Raw genomic sequence first — 25606 nt, 5'->3', positions numbered from 1 at the left:
TAAATGATCCAACCCTCTACATTGCAAGTAAATCAGTCGCATATGTGACTAAATTTTACTCTATGCGACTAAATGATGTCTATCGTTAGCCCATTGGCTAATAAATTCTTAGATTTTACTTGCCAGTGTGTGTGTTAGAGGCTAATTACAAGTTTAGCACGGATATATTTTCACTCGCTGAACACTGAGCGCTCTCCGTCAAGCGATCTGTGCGGTTTCAGTTCATCTCAATGGATGCCCAGCGCACCGTAAACTCTAGTGTGAAGGAGCGTGACTCGCCGTCGCTTTGCTGATAGATTTTCCTTCTCACACATGCAAAGAGAGAGCGAGAGTCTCACACACCAAACTGAATCGACACGCTACATGGAAACCTTATTCTTTGTTATATTTTCCTGTCAAAATAAAAGAGTTAATTTAGAATTATTCCGTTTTTAAGAACAAGCAGAAGATATGTCAGTCAGGGTTGCCAGGTTGTCACAACAAAACCCGCCCAACTGCTGCTCAAAACTAGCCCAATCGCGTTTCGAAGGGGTTCCCCGTGGACATGAAAAACAACACGCGGCAACAGTGTTAAAGTAGCCCAATTCTGCGTGAAAATCGGGGACTTGGCAACACTGATGCCGGTTTCTCCTGTAGTGGGCTGAGCTGCGCAAGCGCAATCTCATTGGCTGGTGCTTATCTATTACCGTGCCTGTTTTGATTTTAGCTAATCAGTTCGAGACAATGCTGACAACATGATTAATATTCATGAACCCAGCAGCTCATCAATCCTTAGTGCGTTGTCTATTGTTAGGATAGTCAGTCCTTCCAGGATTTTTCAATCACTGAATTTATCGCAAAATCAAGCAAACTCCGCAAAACGGGCTGATCTCGAACACGCGACACCGTTATACACAGCGCTGGGAGATACAGTGAAGAAAGCAGTCTAATTCGCCACAGAATCAATAACATCTCTGTGGATCCTTGTGAGAAGCATTCAAATTCAGTGCAGAATTCCATTAAAGCTGATATCAAAACAAACGCCACTGATTTGGAGGCCAGGAAAAACATTGTTCAATAAACACATCACCAACATCATATATATATGATTGCACCATGAATGCATACGTGTTCTTTTAACTGAGTTAAGACTAGTATGACACTTAAGCTATTGTTGGTCATTCAGGGTTTTTCTGTAAAAAAAATAGATAATACTAATAGTAATTATTATTAAAAGATATTACTACTACTAATTGTACTACTATACAGTCCCTCCAGGATTTCGCAGAACTTTTTTCTGATCTTTGCAGCCTCAAAATTTGCTGTTATATTTGCGTCATTTCTTAATTTTTTGCAGTGAAAATATACCACAGACAACATTCTTCTAACACTGTTATGACTTTTCTGACTTCGAGAAACATTGTAGGGCTCCAGACTAACGTTTGAGGACACCAGCACCAGTGCCATTAAGTTCTACAGAAGGTGGCCCCAGCACCTAACAGTAAAGCACTCTAATCGCACATGTACATCTCCGAGATGTCTATCTGATGTCTGCATATGCAGGATGTAGGTTTATGAGTGCTTGCTCATCTGCAATATGTCTCTAAGATGTTTCCTGTCAGATGTCAAATAGACATTTATTAGAATGTCTATTTTATTAGAATTAATTATCCTAATTAATGTTGTTCAGTTGCTTTGACGCAATCATTTTTGTTTAAAGCGCTATATAAATAAAGGTGACTTGACATGACTTGACTTTAACCCATGTAAAACTGCTTCTGAGGCGTTTATCAGATTACACAGATGTTTCCCAGATCTTTTCTCTGGTGGAGTGGGCCCTCACACCTATAGGACATTTTACTCGTATTCCTAGACTTAAGAATAAGAGTGATTCATAAAGGTTTGTAAGTGTTAAGCCTAGGTCTCCGCTTCTAAATTATTTAAGAGAGCTGGAGAGGTCATCTAACCTAGTTAGGAGTAACAAGATGGCAGCAAAAAGGAGACAAACACTTCCCAATGAAGATTGGACATGTTATAGTTATATGAAGATATGGAGTTGATAAAATGATACAAACTCGATTGTCAAGATTGTCAATTTGTTTTTGTAACTGACAAAGAAATTGAATAACCTCTTCCACTCTACAAGTCAGTGCTCTAACTGCAGAAATTAAAGTAGCAATTACATTCTTTGGCTGAAAAATTGGAAAATTGCAGCAATGCACCTGTGATGACAGGGTCTTACATATTGTGGCACTAACCCCACCAAACACAACAGTGGCCAAAAGTAATGCATGGATTTATTTTTTTTCCTGACCCCACATTTCACTTAAACCATCAAAATATGAAGAAAAAAAAACTGACTGGTGTTGCCAATTGCTTTCAGTTGAGGGTGAGTTCACTGATATATATTTATATTTATATTTATATAGATCAGTGAACTCACCTTTATAATGTCATGGGAGAGTCTCGGAATGTAGAGAAGGTTTGTCCAAGAAATTGATTTTGATTTTGGAAGTCACTAAATCTAGTGACAAAATCACTAAATTGGCAACATTAGCACATTGACTACAACATGGGTTATCCATATTTCATTGGTCCTCTAGTTTTTGCATGTGTTCATAATTTCTTTGTATAAAAGCATGGCCAAAAAATTGACCGCACAATTTGGCATGTTTCATTGCATTATCATCACAAATAAAACAACTGACTCTAAGCAACTATGCAATATGCATACAAAATCTTGTACTTTTTAATTTTTGTAATTTATTTATTTTTTAAGTAAGGGTGAAGATGTCATTTATTGTGTCTATAGCTCCGTTTCTGTAACTGTGGAACTCAAAATAAATAAAAGGCGTAAGTTTGTCACGTCAGTCGTAAGTGAACACGTGTGCAATATTTACTGAATACATTATTTACTATAGCTGTCAATAATGAATGAATAACGATTTTCTTATGTATATACTTAATTGTAACTTAAGATCCTGAGCAAGATGAATTGTTCATTGTGAGTTTGATAAAATGTTTTAAGTTTTAATTTGCTTAAAGCATTTAAAAATTAAAAACAAGTTAAAATGGGTAAATCTTCTATACATACTTTTGATTCTTCATTTTCTTTCCTGACATATTCCAATTAGTGTTAAAACACTAGACATGCTTATTCTGTGCATTTTTAGCACGTTTTGTGTGAAATCATGTTTATTTTGTCCTTCAAACGTGTGCTGTCATATTAATTGAGTGTGAGCGGTGCAGCAAAAATAGACTTGGCGCTGAAACCATTGCTGCAGTGCTGCTTACATGATGCTCCAGCTTGACGCTTATGCGCTGCTCCTGCTGCCGGTGTGAATGCACTTATTGATAAACATGCATGTCGAAAAAAATTATGCGCTGCTCATGCTTGTAGTGTGAAACCGGCGTTTGGGTTAGTAGAATAAGTTGCTGTACTTGCAAAGTTACTTATAGTCAGTAGAACTTCTGTTGAGCGACCATCAAAATAAAATGTTAGTAGATATTAAGCAGACCGTCTACTAATACTGTAATGACTGCTGGTTGACAAGTAGTTGCAAAGTTATTTATATGTAGTTTAATGTCTAAAGTGGACTATCAAAATAGTGTTTCCAAAAAATATAGTGAGTCAGTATTTACAGTGCTGAACCTTGTCCTTCATAACCTCTGCAATTCGCTCTGGCGTGCTGGATATTAGCTTCTGAGTCGAATCCTGACTGATGGTGATCCATTCTTGCCTTATTAGTTCTCGGAGTTGATGACAATTTCTGACAACTTCTGCTTGTCCACTCGCCTTTTGAGGACTGACCACAGGTTTTCTATGGGATTGAGATCCGGAGAGTTCCCTGGCCATGGATCCAAAATTTCTTTGTAATGATCTTCGAGCCACTTCTTTATCACTCTTGCTTTGTGTCATGGTGCTCCATCATGCTGGAAAATGAACGGATCATAACCAAATTGCTCATGGATCGTTGGAAGAAGTCAGTCATGCAGGATGTTTTGATACCGTTTTTCATTCATGGCAGTGTTTTTGGGCAGATTTATGAGAGAGCCCACTCCCTTGGTTGAAAAGCAACCCCACACATGGATGGTCTCCGGACGCTTCACTGTTGGTACAACACAGAACTCATGGTAGCGTTCAGCTTTTCTTCTCCGAACAATCAATTTTCCAGATGTCCCAAACAGTCGGAAGGGAGTGTCATCAGAGAAAACAGCTTTGCACCAGGCTTCTGCTGTCCATTCCTTGTACTTCCTGCAGAATTTCAGTCTGTCCTTGACATTATTCTTGGAGAGAAGTGGCTTCTTTGTTGCCCTTCTTGACAACAGGCTGTTGTTCAAATGTCTTCACCTCACTGTGTGTGCAAATGCTCTCACACCAACCTGCTGCCATTTCTGAGTATACTCGGCACTGGTGGTGACAATTCTGTAGCTGACTCCTCAGGAGCAGACGTCCTGGTGATTGCTGGGCACTCTGGGATGTCCTGAAGACTTCTTCACTGCAGTCGAACCTCTCTCCTTGAAGTTCTTGATCTGGTAAATGGTTATTTCAGGTTCAATATTCTTCGTAGCAATTTCCTTGCATGTGAGGCTATTTTGATGCAAAGCGATGAAAGCTGCATGTGTTTCTTTGGAAGTAACCAATGCTAACAAGAACACAAAGATTGGAAGTGCTTTTTTCCTCCTTTTATTGCAATCAGTCTGATCTTACGATCTAATTAGTATGATAGTGATTTCACCTGACGAGTACTCATTCACATTTTTACATGTGCTGCTGATATGATAAATCAATTAATGTTAGCTGGTAATTTTGTGTCAGGTTCAAAAAACAGTGAAACTTGTTTTTTAGTGATAAGTTTTTTTTTTTTTTTGGCCAATTAAGCTTTTAGCAATTGTTTAAAATGCATCTGATCACTCTACACAATAGTCTAGAAACAATGTGAATGAACACCACAACAGCTTAAGCAGCAAACTTTGCCAAACACAAAATTTATGTCCAAAACTTTAGGCCATGACTGTAAAGTGCTCACAGGATTACCAGTCTAACAAGTTGTAATGCAGGAAACAAAGTTTCTGTGCATTTTCTCCAGTGAGCCTGCTCCTCTTCTTTTCTTTAATGGCCTCAACCTCAATGAATACTCTCTCACTTGGAACTGTGGAGGGCGGAGGACAGAGATATTTCCTTGACAATGGTGCAAGGAGGCTCAGTCATGACTCATTCTGTTTCCACTATTCCAGTGATAGACCACTCTTTCTGTCAATAACTGGCTCCCTGAGGTAAAGTTTCAGTTCCTCTGTGACGTTCACTCTCCCTTCTGGAGCCGTTTGAGCTTTGAGGACAATACCAGTGGGTTCATCTGCCTCTCTCCTTGATTTCCTTGATGTTTCAATGTTAAAATAATACAAGTTATAAGGCGTATAATTACATGCTAATTCAAAAGCAAATACCAACATCAAATAACACCAAAACATAACAAAGGAATGCAGCGAAAAGCGAAAACATCAAACATGGGCAAATACAGTGGATATTTTCCTGAATGAACATATAAAGGAATTCAAACTTTTTATTACTACTTACCATAGTGTTCTCATCTCGACCCAGCTTTCATTCTGGAGTGCACCGGCTTTTGAGTCCACTGGAAAACAGCAACTTGTTTAGAAGTACCCGAGAACAATGCCCATATCTGAGTAAGAGCCAGTTGCAGGGATTCTGGTAATTTGTGAGGTAAACACGGTTTCGGTTTTAAATTAATTTATATCACATCTGCAGATCTGATGTATCACGGTACATTTGAATAAGACTTTGCTGCACGCTGGAGTGTTATTGTATGTAGGCACATGTAACGTTACATTAGAAAGTGAATGACAATTGGTCATTTTACTGTCAGGAGCAGGCTTTACATCTGAGCGGCTTGTCTTAAAGAGAAAGCATAAATGCATGATATGACTGACTAATTAGGACCCTGATCACCTTCTGAATTGGTGAGTGCTAGAAGGGTGAAGACTTGTGCTCTGAATGGACTGGAGAACACTTTCGGCACATAGCTGTGTCTTGGTTTGAGGATGATTCTACAGTGGTTAGGACCAAACTCAAGACAGGAAGCACTGACTGACGGTGCTTGCAGGTCACCCACTCACTTGACTGACACTAAAGCCAGAAGGAGGGCGGTCTTAAGCATCAGGGCCAGGAGTGGCTCAAAGGGAGGGCCCCGTACCCCCATGAAAACTATAGTTAAATCCCAAGTTGGCACAGTTTTGAGGGTGAGGCGAATTCAATCTCGAGCTCCCCTCTGAAACTTAATGACTAAGTTGTTTCTCCCGATGAACTGGGCAGCCACGAGAGAATGATTCACCGTGATGGCTGCCGCATATATTTTGAGTGTGGAAGGGGTGTGCTCCTTATCCAGCAGCTCTTGTAGAAAAAAGTTAACACGTAGGACAAGTTGCAAGAGGATGGGTCTTCGTTCCACACTGCACACCAGTCAGAGAAGACTGACTGTAATGAGTGGGGCGGGGCCGAGAACCGTGGGAGTGGAACAAGGCTGGTGGAGGATTGTGGTGCTGAGGAGATCGGGCAGCATGAATGAGCGGAGACCGCCAGTGGCTGCTCGAGTCCGTGTTGCTGGAATGATGTAAGATGAGGTGGGCCGGAGGGCTCACTCCTGGGATGAGGAGGGGTGGCTGCCATTTGAGAGGGAGCAGAGGAGTTGGTGCCGTTGGCCAGGAGGCCGGAGCCTGCTGCTGTCCTCCATGATTGGGAAGGAGCAGGGAATGGGGGACTCTCTGCCGGCTTCCCTCAACAGGAAGGAGCCATCGCTGTCTGCCAGGAGGCGGAAGAGCATCGAACTATCCACCGAAGATGGCCAGTCCAGACCATCGCATGGCACCGTGAGTGAGAGCCTCTCAGCTGGTTGAGGACCAAGCGGCAAGGTGTACAGGAACCGGACTGAGAATTTTTTTCCCCTTACTTTTCTCTCTCCCCTATCTCATCTCTGTCTTTCATAGCACCTGAAACAACTCGGTGAGCCACATCTGATTCCTCCAGAGTAGGGCCACCAAGAGGACTGAGCGTCTGGCTTCCCTAACCCGTCTGATGACCTGAGGAAGTAGGGCCACCGGGGAGAAGGCATACAGGCGAGCACTGGGCCAATCATGGGCTAGGGCATCACGCTGTTTCGAAAACTAAATTAAGCAGTAAAAGTTGTCCACCTCTGAGTTTGCATTGGGCCCCATAAAAGGAGATGTTGAGCCAACCTGTGAAGGGAGGATGACCGGAGACCACCTTGGTGATTGATAAAGGCTACCATCGTCATGTTGTCGGCATGCACCAGGATGTGGTGCCCCACTAAATGCCAGCAGGAAGGTTTTTAGGGCTAGAAAAAATGCTATTATCTTGAGGCTGTTGATGTGTAAGCATTGCTCCAGGTTTGACAAAGAGCTGAATGCTGGTCTGTCCTTGTACAGAGCTTTCCCAACCCAAGTTGGAGGCATCTGTCGTGACCACCTTCCTTCTGGAGGTCAGGCCTAACGGGACACCTGATTAAAACAGGTGAGAAATTTTCCAAGAGGCCACAGCTCTGATGCAGCGGTGGGTTACCCTGAGATGAAAACATGGGCTTTGAGTGAATACTGGAGGGGCTGCATGTGAAGCAGACCCAGAGGAATCACAGAGGAAGCGTACAGTGAGACCGAGCATTCTTTGGAATGCCCTGAGGAGACGTGAAGTCCCCAGTTTGAATGACACCGCTTGGTGCTGAACAGTCAGGGAGCATTCCGATGTACTACATGCCCGCATTCAGGCAGAATCGACAGCTGTCCCCAGAAAGACTACTCACTGGCTGGGAGACAAAAAGCTGAGCAGCAGTGACCTGTGAGCGATGTGTTCCAGTTCTGATCTTGCTTAAGTATTGCTCAAGTATTGAGGAGCTAAACTATTCAGGGCTTTATAAGTAATTAGCAATATTTTAAAATGCATTCGAGCCATTTGCAGTGTTGACAGAACCGGGCAAATGGGGTCGTACTTCCTGTTTCAAGTAAGAACTCTAGCTGCTGGAGTTTGTTTATTAAGCGTGCAGATCAACCACCCAATAAAGCATTACAATAATCTAGCCTTGTGGACATGAATGCATTAATTAATGTTTCTACATTTGACATTGAGAGCATAGGTCATAACTTAGATATATTTTTATATATCTGCGGCATATCGACACAAATAGCTAACGATGTCTGAGATAACTACTATATAACAGCTGCTGGACACAAGCCAAATTAAGCAAGCAAAAGTAATTAATTTGTTTCAAATACAAAAGTGAAATTCTGGTGGGACTGACAAACTGACTGGGGTTGCATTCCACTTCACATTTAGACACACTTGTGAACTTCCCTAAGCACCATTTTGAAGAGCGTTCCACAATGCTGCATCAAACTATCTTGTAAGGAAAAACTAATTAAATAAGTCAACTCCATAGTGGATTCTAAGTTATCAAGGGCTAAAGGTTTTCCAGTTCAGCCTATTGCAGTGTTTCCGCCAGTAGCGAACACTCGTTAAGGTACTCGTTAAGTTAGGGAGGGAAGGACATAAAAAACGAACTGGAATGCAGCTTATGAAATGAAGCACCAGACAGGAAGTAACTTAAAAGTCCACACACAAGATGTGATTTTAATAAGTGAAATTTAATAAATCATAATTGGCATAACAAGTGATGTTTACAGATCCTACATTGATGACCTTTATTCTGTAATTTACAGTCACATCGTAAAATAAGAAGCATCAGCTGTGATGGATATGAAGGGCTGGAGCACAACACCGGCATCCAGACGTCTGTTCTGGGTGAGACACGTCTACTGGCCTCTTCAGTTCTCATGAATTGTGAAAGCTTAATAATGTGGAATAAAAATGTTTTTGGAACTGTCTGCTTATCTTAATGTGTGTGTGTGTGTTTTTGTGTATTGATGTTGATCAGAGGATGAGCTTCGGAGGCGATCAGAGCAGATGGGGGTTCCGGTCGGGCTGCTGTCAGCGAGAGTTTTGCTGGAAAACATTGAGGATCTGATCACACAGACAGACACAAACACAGAACATGTGTTACTGAACATTAAACAGAGAGTATGTCACATACTGCAGGGCTCCAGGCTGCGACCAAATGATCTCATTTTGTGAACAGTTTTTCTGCCGGCGTGACTAAATTTTGTAAGCAGTTGCACTGATGTGACCCCCGTGTTCCCCGACTCTTAAGCACTGCATATGAGAAAAACATCAAACTGCAAACAGCGCTGATGTAGAAAACCAGAAATAGTAAGGATTCTAAAAACCCAATAAAACACCCCCTAATAAGAAAACCACAAATAATAAAAACGTTATGAACAGGTCAAACTACTTGTAATTACAACCTGAAATTCAGGGAAAATCGAGCACTTTTCAGTGATTTTTCACACAACTATTTCCAGCACTTTAAAGCTCTAAAGATTATCCAGTTTACAAAGTGCCTTGAAAAACTATTTTAAATTCAATTTGCAACTGAATCACACAATGAACAATAATATCTATAAAATAAAAAAACAATAAACATAAAATATCAAATTGTACATAATATCAAATCATCAAGAAATCAGTTTGTGTATGAAGTAAGAAAAATCTCAAAGTGCCTTGAAAAACAAACTTCTCATTTTGCGACCGAATCACATAAAGCAGAGTACTCCTTTTTATAATCGCTGAAGTTGTCGGTCAGTTCCATATAGTACTGTAGATAAAGAATAATGGTGGATTTAATAAGAGTAGAATATCTTAATTTTCCTTAAATTAGATTTTGCACATTACTGTTGTTAAAAAAGAAGTAAATTTTTGTGTGCTTCCCAACTCAAGCTCAGTGCTTAACTGTACTAACCAAGAAATAAACAGGTAATGTTATTAGAAACTGGAGTTATTAATGCAAAACAATAGTAATTTTATACTTAAATTCTCTTTATTTAGTGCTACCAAATCTGCTCCTGGCGCCGTCACCTGTAGAGCTCAGTAGAGCTGGTGCCACTGCTCTCAGATGTTAGTCTGGAGCCCTGTTCTGAGACAGCTGATTGTTTTTACATTCTGATCGATGTATTCATACATTAAAACTCTGTTTTTAACAGTCTGATGTGTGTGCATTACTGAAGTCTGCTCAAGCGCTGATGTCCGCTGGAATATTCAGTCCCGAGCTCCTCTGGCAGGAATACTGGAAACTCCAGGTGTGTAAGTCTGTGTGTGGATCAGGTTTGCCTTTAGTGTATATGACTGTAGTAAAGCTATTAACGGTAAAACCTGAAGTCACCTGAGCAGCTGCTGGTCCCCATGATGACAGCTGCTCAAAAACACACTTTTCTCTGCTTTACTCAGAAACTGGCTTCTGTGAATTCAGTAGTGTGTGTTTTTCTGTGCACACAGCCCGTGCTGGAGGTGATTTATCATCTGCACACTCACAACATCCTCACGCTGGACTTCATGCTGGAAAGGTATTGCAGTCATGACATGAGAGATGCAGGAGTTCTGTAGTCTGAGCAGTCGCCACATGTGATGTTTCTTATGTGATGAGCAGAGATGCAGCTGCGAGCGCGTGGATCACTGATCAGCTGAAGGCTTTATGTGCTGCCATGAAAACCACACCGGATGACCATCAGATACAACATCAGATTCTCTCCAGTAACAAATAGTTCTCTCTGCCTTTCACACCGAGTATACTTTATAATATTTTACTTAAAAATTGCCAAAGCATTGCATATAATTATACAAATTAACAGTACCAAATGAAAATAGTGCAAAGCAACATGCAGAAATGAATAATATTTAAAAAAAAAAAACAATACAGTATAATAGTTAAATAATTAAAATGAAGTAAAAGAAAAGAGAAAATACTAAATTTGATTATTCTTCACTGACCCACATAAAGATGGATGTAGATCTGGTCCTTGTGTTTAAATAATGACCTATAGTACCTCATCTACATATCCAGAGTGTGACGTGTCCATTTCAGTTCATGATAAAACTTCCAGATTTGTTTCGGTGAGAGCTCTGTAAGTGCAGCTCGGTTCCATCATTGGAGTTTGGACACTCGTGCTCTTCTGTGTTTTTAGATGAGGTTGTGTTTCTGTAGTGTGGTGTGTGTTTTTTTTATTTTTATTATTGGTTATGTTTTTATCTGTAGCTGTAGTGTGTGTTCTGGTGCGGAGGGCGTTTGAAGACTCCGGTCATAAACTCTCTCAGACATGCTGCTGGATTCTGGACTCCATGATCTCATGTAAGTCTGAGACTCACTGCAGTGTTAAATATAATTAATTATTATATATATATATATTAAATATAATTAATGAGCTATGTTTTGTGTTTTTGATCTTTAGGGTTGCTGGACTCACTGAGTGTTAAAGGCACTGAGATGTCAGCCGCTGGCTTCTGGTAAATGTTATGAGTGAATAGTAATAGTTTTTTTTGTATCTATGTGTATTTTAGTGTGCTTCAAATTTGGTTCACAATGTGGAATTCAGCTTCCAGATGCATTATTTCATCCCTGAAAATTAGTAATCCATTCGAACATCTAGCTAATTATTGCTTCTCTCTCAAATATTATGTAAATACATACATTTATTTTTATTTATACAGCTATATATACAGTAAATAATGCACATCCTTACAGAAATCTTCTGTTCCAGATGCATACCGCCTTATTATTATTTTTTTTTTCTTAGTCTTATTTAAATGTTCTTTCTGTTGTCAATGTCATATGTACTTTGTTTGTACCAAGAGCTCCTAAAAAAGCCAACAACAGATTCCTTGTGTGTTTGCACACACTTGGCGAATACAGCTGATTCTGGTTCTGATTCTGTTAGGGTTCAGGTGTTTGACGTCTCAGTGTTTGGTGGCTGTGTTACTGAAGACACATTGCAGCGGTTCTTCACACACACGCTCATGCGTGTCCTTACATACCAACCCATTTTTAAAGGTGAGACTTCTCTCTGATTTGTTTCTTAAATATGTTGTCTTCATGCTTTATTAGGAAAGGGTAGATGGTTGTTGTTTAAACAATAAACAAGTGAGCAGCACATACAGAACATGACGGTACAGTATGAATTTTAGAGACACCGCTTGGAGATGGTTGTAGTGTGTTGACGGTCTGTATTTGAGTAATATCACAGAGACGAGTGCTGGAGCTTAGACTTTCTGTACCTCAGCACGACAGTGACTGCTCAATAAACAGGAAGTTAACTAGAAGCCTGTTTTTGCTAAACCAATGAAATGGTTCCAGTAGTTTTTAAACAAATCATTTGTGATTGTGATTGTGTCAATGACGAACTTGAAGTGCAGGAAGAGACACTGAAAGCTAGTCAACTGAAGCACAGACTGACAGTGTGTCAGGAACCTCTTTTCTAGGGCTGGGTATCATTAAAAATATCATATTCAGTATCGATACTGATACCTTGACTTCAATACCGGTTCCTGAACGATACTTTTTCGATTCCGATTTTATGAAATCCGTTTCTGGATTCTTATTATTTCAGTATGTTTTTAGACTCAAAGCCTGATCTCTTGAGACACTGCACAAATGAACAGAATATAACCAGCACAATAAATAAAATGTAAATAGTTTTAATAGTTCAAATGGTTTTCAGTTTCCACATCTTTTAGGTTGTGTTTACACTAGTGGGATTTCCATTTTAAAACGCATAGCATAGACAATTATAATTTCTACTCATTTTTCACTGATTTACGCGATCTGATGAGCATTAGCTGCTTGTCTACCGGTGTTTTTTCTTAGGGGTTCAAACATGAAAGGTGGAAACCCAACAGTAATTGATAGAAAGGCCAAGGATCAGCAGTCTCCACTCAAAACTGATTAGGCAGAGCAAAACGTAAGCTGTAGAGACTTGAAACTTGGAGGGAAGGTAGTACTTACACTGTCTACAACGTCAACGAGGCTCGCGACCCAATCGGCCTGACGGGGGCGCTACAGCGATCAAAAGTAGAAAATCCTAAACCGTTAGTCGCAGGCTCATGCGTCTTAGATCGTTGAAAACCTTTGGCTCACGCCAGACAAAACATATCGGATTCGATTGTAAACAAATAAAATTTTGGTTATTTTGGATTTTTTGAAAGACCGTCTTTTGCAAACTAGTCCTAGGTTTTTGCCCGATTGGAACCAAAGCAGTGCAGAAAGATTCTCTGGAGAGTGAATATCAATAATTAACAAAAAAGTTGAACTTTTGACTCGCCCTCGCAAAGGAACGCCAACACGTTTGAAAGGGGCAGGGCCACTTTTACTAAATAGGCTGTAACTTCTGAACTGAATGAGATATCTTTGCCAAACTCAGAACACTTATGTAAGCGCTCGAGGTCACATGGAAAAAAAAATCGCAGAGCTTGGCCACTTGGTGGTGCTATAAGTATAAGCTATAACTGTGCAACTATTTGTCCAATTAACATAAAAATTGCTATGCAGTGTCTCTGTCCCTAGTCACAAGTGTCTATAAGGACATTTGCGTATCTAAAAAACATGGGCGCAACAGGCTAATGAAATTTGAGCACCTATTAGACAAGGTTAATGGAGGTCGATCGAAACAAAATTTAGTGGACCTGTTTCACTCATGGCCCTAAAGGTCTGTGAGAAATTTGAAAGAAACTTGGCTCTGGGGGGCAATACTGCATTTTTCAAGGGTGTAAACGTTTGTATATTGTGAGGTTTTTCACACAATATTCATATCATATATAAACCTCATTCTGAATAACTTTGCCTCTAGCACCACTGCTGTCAATCAAATCCAAAAAAAAACTAAATAAAAACATGTTGAGCTTTACCCTTTGGGGGGTCGTTTAGAATAGGGGCGTGTCCAAATATATCCTAAAGCCTAAACAAAAACTCAAAACTTCACGGAACTAGCTGTGCACATGCGACAGGTGATTCCTAAACAAGCATGAAACGTTTTATGGAGATCGGATCACAGGTGGCGCTATAACAGTTAAAAAGTCTTCAAAAACACTATTTCTGTGGTAAGTGACCTCAAATTGCAGAAAATGTTCATATATTCACACATGCATTAGATCTCCTCATTCTGAACAACTGCCTGTAGGACCATTGCTGTCAATCAAATTGTTCTTTAAATATTTGACATTTTATACTTTTGCGAATTCCTCCAATCCAACCATATGTGGCGCTATAACAGTCATAAACATTAAAAATCATCGTATTTCTATGGTTACCTGGATACATTACCTGGATTTGCCAAAAATAATATTTTATTCATTGATTTAGGTGGTTACAGGCTTGCTAAATAACACGTAATGTCTTTTTTTGTATGTCCTTAAAGGGTCATGAAACCCGTTTCAGCACCGGTTAGTTCTCACCACAGTTTTAAAAAAGGCTAAAAAAGTGGGTGTGGTGTGCTGCGGAGCAGAGGAGGGGGAAGTGAGGAGACAGACAACACACACAGCTTCACACTCACACAGATTCATATCAGTTATAAGTGCTAAAAACACAAATAAATGCACAGCCATTTGCACTCTGCATCGAAACACACACTGCTGTTGGACCTTCTGTTGCATTTATATAAGCCTTTTGACGGGCTGCGCACTGTTGCACCTCTGAGAACTTATAAGGCTTAATCTGTGGTATTTATATAAGACTTTTGACATGTTAGTGCCAAACTCTTATTAGAAAGCAAAAACAAACACTCTCCTTCGATCCATGAGCGTTTCTCAGTCAGTGTGTGCGATTTCATCTCACAGTCTGAAATGTCTGTCATAGCAAATCAACACATGCTGTTGTGAATAATTAAGTGAAGTGTCTTCTCATAGGATAAGAACAGGCAGTCTCATGAATAATTTAATAGACACCGACGCATGATCGATGGACTGTAGTCCATTGCCACGTCACAAATAGTGACGTCAACACAATGCAGACAGGTAAAATTATCGGATGCTAACAGGGTCTTCTATGATGTGCAACACAAACATCTCTGCTAAAATCTCAGAAAAAGTAGTCTGGGGTTTCATGACCCTTTAAATTCCTTAAAGTGCTTAAACTCCGATAATCCCTGCTTGCAGCTATATATATATGTATATGTATATGTATATTTGGTTTTCGCTTTTTTTTTATGTGCCGTTTTATCTTCGGCGATCACTGTTCTGACTCAGAGGAAGCTCATTCGCTGCTCATGTCACTCATATTATGCGTTCATAACCCATCCTGTCTCTTCTGATGACGAACATCCATTACACTTCTGCATTCAGTTCTGTACAGAAGAAACCCAAGAAAACATTTCTACAGATGAAACATGAAGCTAATAAACACACTATTTTGACAGTATATGATTTGTCTGTGATTTTCATGAGATTCTGGCTATTTTCATAACGATACAGTGTGTTTACATGAGAAATGCTAAGCAGGTGTAGCAGTTAGCTAATAGAAAAGGCTACAAATAGCACATTTCAGCAACAATATATAGCCAAAACATATATTAGATTGCAGTCAGGAGTTATAACAAACTCTCTAGAGTTTGCACAATCTTGCAACGGTCAACTTGACGTCATTCACCATAATAATCAATAAATATTCGAAGACGCCACAATCCTGCACAGCCTCACCAGAGCCAATCACCAGCTCTTGATTTAGGCACATCAAGCATGCTGCATGCTTACTGGCAATCGAACTCGATACCCAGCCTTGCTCTTTTCTGTTTGTCATTTATCTTTGTAGCAGTTTGAAGTGTGTGTAATTGTTTATAATTGTGATTTGTGTAGTGTCAGATGTCATCGCTGCACAGAGTGAATGGAGCTTTGCTAAAACGCTTCCATTATTGACGGCTCTTTTTTCGAAGGTAAATGACTTTTATACTCACACTCATATTTATTGTCACAGCACTTGTATATTGTTGCTCTCTCTTGTTGGTCTGATTGCTTCTACTTTGTAAGTCGCTTTGGATAAAAGCGTCTGCTAAATTACATTTGTAATTGCAGGTTAAATGCATTTGTGTTCTGCACTGAAAAGTGTGTAAATATATCTAAATGCCTCTTCAGATGCAGCTTCTGTGTTACCTCTGCATTGCAAAGATGAATTTTGTTGATACTGATTTTATTTGCTTGATGATAGCCCAAATGTCTTCTCATTCTAATTCACTGATTAAATGTAAGGATTTTTTCTCAAAAGGCGATGCATACTTTTAGAAAAAATGGCTTTATAAAGGTAAAAATACTCATAAAATGTAAAAGTCATTGTTTTGAAAGAGAGGGAGCTCTGCGTCTGACCCAGAGTAACAGCTGTGTCCCTTCTGTGTGTCTGCCAGGTCTGTCTAGTCTTCAGCGTGGAGTGTGTGCTGAGTCAGATGCAGCAGGTCTTAGAGACTCATGAGGTGAACTGGCGTCACGTTCTCTCGTGTCTGTCTCATCTGCTGATCTATCACTCTCAGACGCAGCGCTGCCTCACAGGTACACGCCAGTGCTCTTCAGCGTCTGATGAATGAACACTGAGGGAGAAATTACACGTCCTGCAGTGTCTGTCTCTGTGTTCAGATCTGCTGTCCAGGCTGCTGAGGTCAGCGTTTGACCGTTACGATGTGGAGAAGATGATCACGCTGTTCCTGTTGGCCCGTCAGGCGTCGCTCGAGGGTCCTGCTGTCTTTCCCTCATACAGTGATTGGTTTAAAGTCTGTGCTTTGTCTTCAAACACTCACATATTAAACGCATTAGTGGCCTTTACCTAAATTTGAGATTGTAATATCTTGTTTTTGTATTTTTTTTATTAGTTGTCATTTGGTGGCTCCAGCGGTTATCATGCTAAAAGCAAGAAGTCCACTGTGTTTCTCCTGAAGTTCCTGTCAGACCTCGTTCCTTATGAACCCCCACAGTATCTAAAGGTCAGACACGCACTCAGGGTTCTGTGATCTAAGTGCAACCCATCTCCCGTCATATTTCCTTTCATTCCTCTGCTTGTTCTTTAGGTTCATGTAATGCATCCTCCGTACATTGGAGGAAAGTATCGTTCTCTGCTGCAAGAGTACGTCACCCTTGCCAAGACCCGACTGAGAGATCTGAAGGTCTGAACAGCTGTGGGGTCCCTGTTTTCTTCTGCGTAGAAACGGATGGGTTTGTGCTGGACTAACTGTAGTGTGCATGCAGGTGTCGCTGGAGGAGACGGGAATCTTTGAGGTGGTGAACGGATCTGCTGGTGTGGTGGAAGTAAGTCGTGTAAAAGCTTGTTCTTGTTCATTTGAGTGTTACAAAGACTGGCAAGTCTGTTGATTTCATGGTGATTTCAAACTTGAATGAAAATACACATATGTATGAATTGCATTCCTCAGGGGTGTGCTTGAGGGGTCAGAAGTATTCCGACAGCTGTTTTGCTGCTAGTTTTAGTTTGCTGATCCCATTGTTGTGGTGTTGATTCACATTCTTTCTAGATTATTGTGCAGATTTTAAAAACTGCAAAAAGCTTTCATTGGCCACATGCATCACATCACGCAGCTGCAGAGCTTCTTGCGAGCAGAGAAAACACTAATAAAGCTATATTATATATATATATATATGGACGAAAATAATGGGGCCTAATATATAAATCTATTTTTACTTAATAAATTAATAAAATGAACGGAAAACACAGTTTCCGTTCATTTGAGTGTTGTGCGCGAAAGGAAAGGAATCAACGGCAGAAAGCGGCATCCTATTTTTCTTTAGGCTTATTTTATGCACAAATAGTTGTTTTTTATTGTGGAATGTACTGTTTACTGTTTACAATTCCGATTATCTTTGACTAAAAGGAGTAGTTGTTTCCACTGTTAGAAGAAAAAATTTGAGTGATTGCGCTGGTGCCCATGCACACACACAGTTAAGCTTTGATACCTTGACAATGCAGCCTGTTCATTATCATAATAAAATAGTCAGTCAAACATATGGAGAAAAACACACTGCTCAGTTTAAATATGCAGTAAAATCTGTGCCGTTAAGTGTTATCACCACACCGCTGTGATGTTATGCAAAACATTTTGTTTTACATGGATATTAGAATGCGAGTGAAGTAGGCTACATAATAAATAATAATTTGGCATTCAAATATTTCAGTTTTGTTTTTAGCCTAAATAAATTCGTTATGGCTTGTCGTTTATATTGCTATAATTCTGAAAGGCCTATTTTTTTATTCTTGTTCTTTTCTAAATACTGTTAATTGAAAGGATTTGTTGTGGAGTGAGGGGTACCAGGGTTTTTCCTGGGTCAAAACTGGTCTTCGGTGGTGGCTGACCGACATGGTCATCCACACACAGCAAAGAGTACCCTAGTACCCAAATGATCCGCAAGCCCAATATTGACAATAAATGTGACATTTAAAATAAATACAAAGAAACAGTTTGTGATTTTTTTTTTCTTATCCTATTTATTCATGAAAAAACGATCACTGTCAGGCTAGGTAGTAAAAAGAAAGCGATTACAACTTATTTACATGTAAACATCATCGATACCAAAGTATATTTGAAATGTCAAAGGTATCACAATTTATCTATTTACAAATTATGCATTATCAGACACAGATATTACCTGTCACTCTCACTGCCATCCCTTTCTTGCCCTCTTTGCAAAAAAAGCTGTGATTTTTCCACGACTGGCTTTCATAGTTTTGAAAGATAAAATCCTTTTTTGATAGACCTGATAATTATTTTAGTATAATCATATCAGTTAAAAATTAGCATTAAAAATGCAGCGTTAAAAGGTGTAATAGTGTAATTTTTTACCATATAAAATGTAATACAATTAGCAGCTAGCTAGCAACAGCTTGCTTTGTGCTTTGATCTAGTTTCATCTCACTCCAGTCTAACTTTAAACTAAATGATTTTATAGGTAATTTACTACACATTGTCGTAGGCCTATACATACTGTGGATTATTAAGGCGAAATTTTACTAAACACTCTTGCTAAATGGGGTAAGCACACTTACTTTCTCATTTCAGATGTGTATGTTCTTCTAAGAAGTAATGATTTGTTATACACCGATTCAGACACTGACAGGCAGACCAACTGCTTTAACCATTCATTATAATGAATCGCTCAAAGGAGTCATTAGCTCGCGAATCGGACTTTAGCGGACGTGTTGTGTGTGAATCCTGGCTGTTAGGACATCGCGAAAGATTTGTCAACACACACACACACACACACACCCACCCACACACACACACGAACACACGCACTTCATAGCTGGATAGATTTTTTTTTTTTTTTTGCGTTTATTTAAAGTTATGTCAGCTGCAAGTGAGGAATGCTTGTCACACGTTGTAAGAGAAGATAAAACAACTTTTTTTTTGACTGCAATTCACACCCAGCGGTAATTCAGCAAAAATATTCTCCGAATGCACCATGTGAATCATGGATTCGGTCTTCCGACCTTTAGGATCAGTTGATTTTGATGCGAGGGAGAGAGCAAAGACAGAACTGAAGACGGAGAGTGCGCGCGCGGGGGAGGGGCGCTGTGCTCGTTCTCTCCATCACTCCGTCTGTAGCCTGCTTCACTCACAAAACCCAACTACAGATCAAATAAGGCTTTGGCGGGACAAAAAATCGTTTTGGAAAAACCCTGGGTACTAAAATGGCCTAGCTATGTTTACAGTTTATTATGTTTGTAAACATTTTGCTTCGGCATTATGCCTATTTCTGAATGAAATAATAAAATGCGACTTCTTATATGCAACTTGTTTTTTTTCTCTAAAAAGCAATTTTTTTTATACGTGTAACATATTTTAACCTTGCAGCAAACCTTTTTAAATATATGGATAAATTACTGAAAATAAATCAATTACTTTTTAAATCGTTTAACTGATTGTATTAATTGGTCAAAATTCTTAACAGTCAGTTAACCGGTTAAAATGAACATCCCTAACCCAAACAGTTTTGTTTTGGCCCTGGCACAAAATGAGTAGCTAACATAATTTCACTAACGATATCATCAGCACATGGGCAAGTGTGAACTAGTACTGGTCTGGTGAAATCACCCTATCATTCTGACTGGATTATAAGAGGAGACTTAAGTCCAAAGTATACTTCGACCATCTACGTTATGCAGCGGTCCAAACACTGTTCGTTAGGGCTGTGCGATTTGGGGAAAATATCCAATTGTGATTTTTAGGACCGATATTCCGATTGTGATTTCATTTGCGATTTTAATTTATTTAATATTGTCAATGGTGTGCAGCACAGTATGGGTATCATTATCCTGATGAAGAAAGAAAGAAAAAAACAAAAATAACAATAGAAATCATCACAGAAATGATTGTTTCCATTATAAGCCTTAAATTCATTCAATTTTCTTTTGTGTTTTGCGAGGAGTTCTATTGTTTGTTTGTTTTTTCAGCAGGGAATATATTGGTATTACTACTTTTACAGAATTTACTTAATTACTGAATTTCACAGGAAAGATTAGTATTTTGAGCAAATAAAGAACTTTATTACTTTAGTCAATTATTAAAGTATTACATAGGTTACATAGGCTGATTTTATTTATTTATTCATTTTTTTTTTTTTGAGTATTTGGGATTTTAAGAACAAGTGAAAAATGTGCTGAATGTTTCATTTCATCCAAGTGAAATTAGCAAAGCAGTTAGACTGAATTTACATTCATTTTAAACGCAGAGCCAGGCGCGAGTCGACACAGGTTGTGCGCGTGCGTCAAGCCTCGTCCATATTGCGCGCAACTGTAACCAAGCATTACGAGATGGGCTGCAGGGAGGAGCGAGTATGAGAAGCATTCAGAGACACAGGCTGTGTGCACAGTCTTCTGAATTGGGAATAGCGAACATGCATTATAAACTTCTTTCAAATTAGAATCTGTTGGGGAGATAAAATGTGCAAGATAATGTATATGTCCTAATAAAAACATTTAAGAAGTGTTTGAAATTTTGAAAGAAGTTTCTTCTGCTCATCAAGCCTGCATTTATTTGATCAAAAATACAGAAAAAACAGTAATATTGTGAAATATTATTACAACTTAAAATAATAGTTTTATATTGAATATACTTTAAAAAAAAAAAAAAAATTATTCCTGTGATGCAAAGCTGAATTTTTCAGCATCATTACTCCAGCCTTCAGTGTCCACATGTAACATCCAGTCTATCACATGATCATTTAGAAATCATTCTAATATTCTGATTTTTATGAGTGTTGGAAACAGTTCTGCTGTCTAATATATTTGATGAATAAAAGGTTAAAAAGACTGCATTTATTCAAATTAAAAAAAAAAATTCTAATAAATAATATATTTCTAATAATATATTTTCTTTACTATCACTTTTTATCAATTTAACACATCCTTGCTGAATAAAAGTATTGATTTTATTTTAAAAAAAAGAAATAAAAAAAATACTGACCCCAAATTGCTGACCAGTAGTGTATATTGTTATTACAAAATATTTATATTTTGAGTTGAGTAACTTGAGTAGGGCACCGAACCCCCAACTGCTCCCCGGGGAGCGCAGCATAAATGATACCCACTGCTCCGGGTGTGTGTTCACGGTGTGTGTGTGTGTGATCACTGCTGTGTGTGTGCACTCTGGATGGGTTAAATGCAGAGCATTTGCAGAGACTATGGGTCACAATACTTGGCTGTATGTCACTTCACTCACTCACTCATTGGTCTGGCCACTGGGAACTAGTGTCTTATACTGTTAACCCTCAGTCACTGCACTCAACTCTAGGGCTGCTTCTGCACAAATAGATTGGGATCATCTTGCAGGAGCAGGCGGTTTCAACTTTGCTGCAGGCGGGAGTGGATGGTCAATAAATTTAGCGTGGGTCCAGCCGTCCTGCGATTTGGCACGTAACAAGAATGCTGAAGTTACAATAACACTTGGCTTGCTGCGGTAGTCTGTGTTCAAGTCAAGTCAAGTCTGCTTTTTTGCCAGTTCTTCCACATGCACAGTACATACATACAGAGAATTGAAATTGCGTTACTCTCAGACCCTTGGTGCATACAGATAACACTAACAGTAGAACCTAAAAATACAGATAACATATAAAATATAAAATAAACTATACAAATAAGGGCATGTAAAAAAATAAATAAAATAAAAATAAAGTTAAAGCAGCACATGGCAGAAAGAGTGCAAACTAGTGAAGTGAACAAACTGCAGATAAAAAAAAAAAAAGCTTATTCGGTCTGATTGAAGTGACAAAGGGCTCAGAGAGCAGCTCTTTTATTTAACTGACAGAAGAGGTAGTAGAATGACATCAGTTCTATGCTGAATGAGGTAGTGAGCAGACCAATGCTGCACAAAGTGACTGGTGCATGTCATCGTATGTTAGTGTTACACTGAGTTTGGTCCTACACCAATTGCATCACTGTCATTTTGCTTTTTTATTGAAGTAAGTTATTTAGTTCAGTTGGAAAACATACACTACACTTCTAAACTACAATTCTCTGCTCCATACACAAGCTGCGGGAGTCAGATTTCACTGATCACAAGCTGAGAGTAAGGAGAGATGACTGATTGGTGGGTTGTTGCTGCCATTCCACCAGGGCTGTTTCCTCTTCGTGAGCTGCTTTCAGGGGTGTTTCTCTTGTTGACATTATAACTGCTACCCTGTCATGCAAAAGCTTTGGTTATACATCTGTATTTGGGAGGAACCAGTGTTTGTTCATATTGCATGTTAAATATTTTATAACAATGGCTCCCTGCTTTCACACAAACAAAACGATAATAATCACAGACCTCCGGAAATGAGTAGTGATATGTATTGCATTTAGATTGATACTTCATGCCACTTTCCCACTACAGAAAAGCTTAATACCACATTTACCAATGAGCCCAAACACATCCGAGAAATAAAGAAAATGGTCAATCTTATCTGGTTGACAATGCTGTAGATGAGGAGTGTCCAAACAGCCAATGTCCATTGACTTTCAGACTTTCACACAGCACACTGCTTACTAACACCAACCAAAGTTTCCCAATTTGGACTTCAACTTGTGAGTCAAGGACAGATAGGCCATACCTCCCTCTCCATAGTGAACTGACTCCTCCTCTAACCACACATGGTTTATACCGAACTACCCATAGCTCACTAGCGCCCCCTTTACAGTGACCAACAATAATATCAGAAAAACATGTTAATAATCTTTTAGAGTGTGCTGTGCTGCAGTGAGATGTCCTCTCCCTGTACTTTAGTGAGAAGGTCAGTGTTTCTTCATCTCAGGATGTGAGTTTGGCTGTACTTCACCAGTGATCCTTGGTTTTCTCTTACTTTCCTTTGTTGGTATGGGTCATCTACTCTTATAACACCATATCCGTCAGGAGAAATGGTTATGCTTATTAACACTGGTTATGAAGGCTAAGATGATTCTGTAGATTCAGATTTCAGAGAAACAACAGTTACATCGGTAACCAGCTTTTGAACACCGAAACTGTCCTGAGAGCCTGGGTTAAACCTTTTGATTTTACAATATTATGCAATTTATTTTAAAACAAAATATACATTTTAAATACCACTTTGTGGTAAATAACATAACACTTCAGAATTCTCATATAATTGATTTTTTTTTTTTTTGTGCAAATGTAGTTTTTTCAGCTTTATCGACAACCTTGAACTGTTGTATTTTCAGTGTCCAGCACAGCAGGATGTTGAGAAGGCCGTGACGCTTTTCCTGACCACCAGTAAGATCCCAGCAACAGTGATAGAGGCCAGGTACTGTCAGACACACACACACATACCTATTCAAACTGTATTGTGAGCGTGGTGTTCCTTGTCTTCAGTATTTTTAGGAGGCCGTATTTCCTGTCTCGATTCCTCCCTGCTCTCCTTTCTCCACGTGTGGTGAGTATCATCGTCATCTTTCAGTCCACTCGCTCAAGATTTAGATGGAGGGTGGGCATCTGGCTATCCGTATATTAGGTCCTGACACAGGGGCATGTGTACTCCACAGTACAATGTCAGCTGAGAGAGAAGTTCAGAGTCTCTGAGGCAGATCCCACGTAACGGGAAGGTGTTATGCAGGGAAGGGACTATCGGATGCTTTAGGGCTTCATGGATGCCTAGTGAAATGTTGAGCTTGTTTTTAATGGTTATCAGATTTTATTTTTCATTGCAGCTCCCTGTGATGTCAGATGCCAGAATGATGTTCATTGAGGCCTTGAGAAAGTAGGCATCACTTTATTACACATTCTATTAATGCACTTTAACAGAACAGTGTACGTAGTTTTACCGGTTTTGGAAATGTTTGTGTTTATATTGTCTGTTGACATTTATATGAATGTATGTTTGTGTTTGGGTTTTTTGTTTTGTTTTAAACGAACAGGGCAGATAAGATTCCCGCCACCCTGTACATGTCATATACAGAGTCCTGTCAGAGAGAGACGTACAGACAGAAAGAAGGTGCTTCATCACATCATTTCTGTCACTTTGATCATATGAAGAATACATATTTAAAATCATTCTAGTTTTAAAGAGTAAATTATAACTTTAAAGATACTTAATTGAAATCTTCTTTTATTATTATTAGTTTGCTATATGTGTGTTCAAACATGTATTTTTGTTAGAGCATAGAATTGCCGGCCTCGATCCTGCTGATATTACCATCACAACAAGAGTTCACAGAGAACCGCTGAGGGGTTTTCTAGAAAAGTTTACATGTGGTTATCAAGGAAATAGGACATGACAGCATAAATATTAGTAAATATCTAACAGGACCCCGCACAGTGACCTTTTAAAAAAAACAGTAATTTAAAGATCATGATCTGAGAGTAGCTTTATTAGGTGTCATTATCAACCAATGCATTTATTTTAATTTAAGTTAATAAGTAAACATTGAAATTGAAACATCACAACACTACCAGCTGAGGGATGATGAAGGCCATGATCAGATCTTCATTCTTGAAATGTATTGGTAACTGTTGTACAGTTTTTTTCTGTAGTGACCATTGTGGGTTTAATGCTGTGTATCTTTTAGTAGAGTTTTCAGTGAGCAAACAGCTATTAAGAGCTGTTCTTCTGTTAATATAGGTGTGTTTGTGTGTGTTGAGGTGTGTGTGAGTCGAGTGAGGACGATCACCTGCTGGGTTCTACAGGAACAGTTCCTGAGATGACTGATGGGGCCACTGACGGTGGTAAACACACACACACACACACACACACACACACACACACACACACACATTTTATAGCACACACACATTCAAAATTAAGGTATACCTTAGTTATTCATGATATAAAATTTAGTGCTGTCAGAATTAACGCATAAACACTTATAGTTTTTTTTTTTTCAGCTTAATGCGTTAAAATTATTTTACACAATTAGCATGGGGCGGAGCTAAGGTTGGCCACCCCCCCTCACAACTGCTGCTTCGGTGTTTGTTTAAGTGCAGAACGTCTCTGTACGACCACATCTAACGGGAGACTTTTCAGACATGCTCTCCAAATACACCTCAGTGCCAGGTGCGAGTCAAACAAGTGCAGAAACGATACAGGTGACGACGAGCTTCAGCAGAACAAGAGTGAACTGCGCTCAGATGAGATGCTGTCAGGACATATGTCAGTAAGCAGCCAATTTTCCGTCCTGTCAGCCAGTATACTGTGTTTGTAGCACAGACGCTGTGTATCATTTCATATTAATGGCTTTGCGCTCTGTTTATCATTTCACATTAA

The 25606-nt window shown here is 39.2% G+C and overlaps 1 protein-coding gene across 1 annotated transcript in view; it reads left to right on the top strand.

Moving 5' to 3' along the window:
• The window catches only part of LOC109072806 (Fanconi anemia group A protein), a 47547-nt gene that overhangs the window by 5730 nt on the left and 16211 nt on the right, over nucleotides 1–25606 (top strand). Inside the window, exons 2-20 of the mRNA XM_042715833.1 lie at nucleotides 8728–8809; nucleotides 8943–9085; nucleotides 10105–10200; nucleotides 10397–10464; nucleotides 10548–10651; nucleotides 11154–11246; nucleotides 11347–11401; nucleotides 11833–11945; nucleotides 15737–15813; nucleotides 16279–16420; nucleotides 16505–16638; nucleotides 16738–16848; nucleotides 16933–17028; nucleotides 17111–17170; nucleotides 23568–23650; nucleotides 23719–23779; nucleotides 24054–24103; nucleotides 24261–24337; nucleotides 24985–25068. Coding sequence (XP_042571767.1) covers nucleotides 8728–8809; nucleotides 8943–9085; nucleotides 10105–10200; nucleotides 10397–10464; nucleotides 10548–10651; nucleotides 11154–11246; nucleotides 11347–11401; nucleotides 11833–11945; nucleotides 15737–15813; nucleotides 16279–16420; nucleotides 16505–16638; nucleotides 16738–16848; nucleotides 16933–17028; nucleotides 17111–17170; nucleotides 23568–23650; nucleotides 23719–23779; nucleotides 24054–24103; nucleotides 24261–24337; nucleotides 24985–25068 — 1729 coding nt within the window. The remainder of the gene's footprint in view (nucleotides 1–8727; nucleotides 8810–8942; nucleotides 9086–10104; nucleotides 10201–10396; nucleotides 10465–10547; nucleotides 10652–11153; nucleotides 11247–11346; nucleotides 11402–11832; nucleotides 11946–15736; nucleotides 15814–16278; nucleotides 16421–16504; nucleotides 16639–16737; nucleotides 16849–16932; nucleotides 17029–17110; nucleotides 17171–23567; nucleotides 23651–23718; nucleotides 23780–24053; nucleotides 24104–24260; nucleotides 24338–24984; nucleotides 25069–25606) is intronic.

The sequence above is a fragment of the Cyprinus carpio genome, chromosome A25 (assembly GCF_018340385.1).
Source record: "Cyprinus carpio isolate SPL01 chromosome A25, ASM1834038v1, whole genome shotgun sequence".
In the NCBI taxonomy this organism is placed as follows: Eukaryota; Metazoa; Chordata; class Actinopteri; order Cypriniformes; family Cyprinidae; genus Cyprinus; species Cyprinus carpio.
Note: the sequence above shows the minus strand (reverse complement) of the source record. Positions and strands in the feature narration are given on the sequence as shown.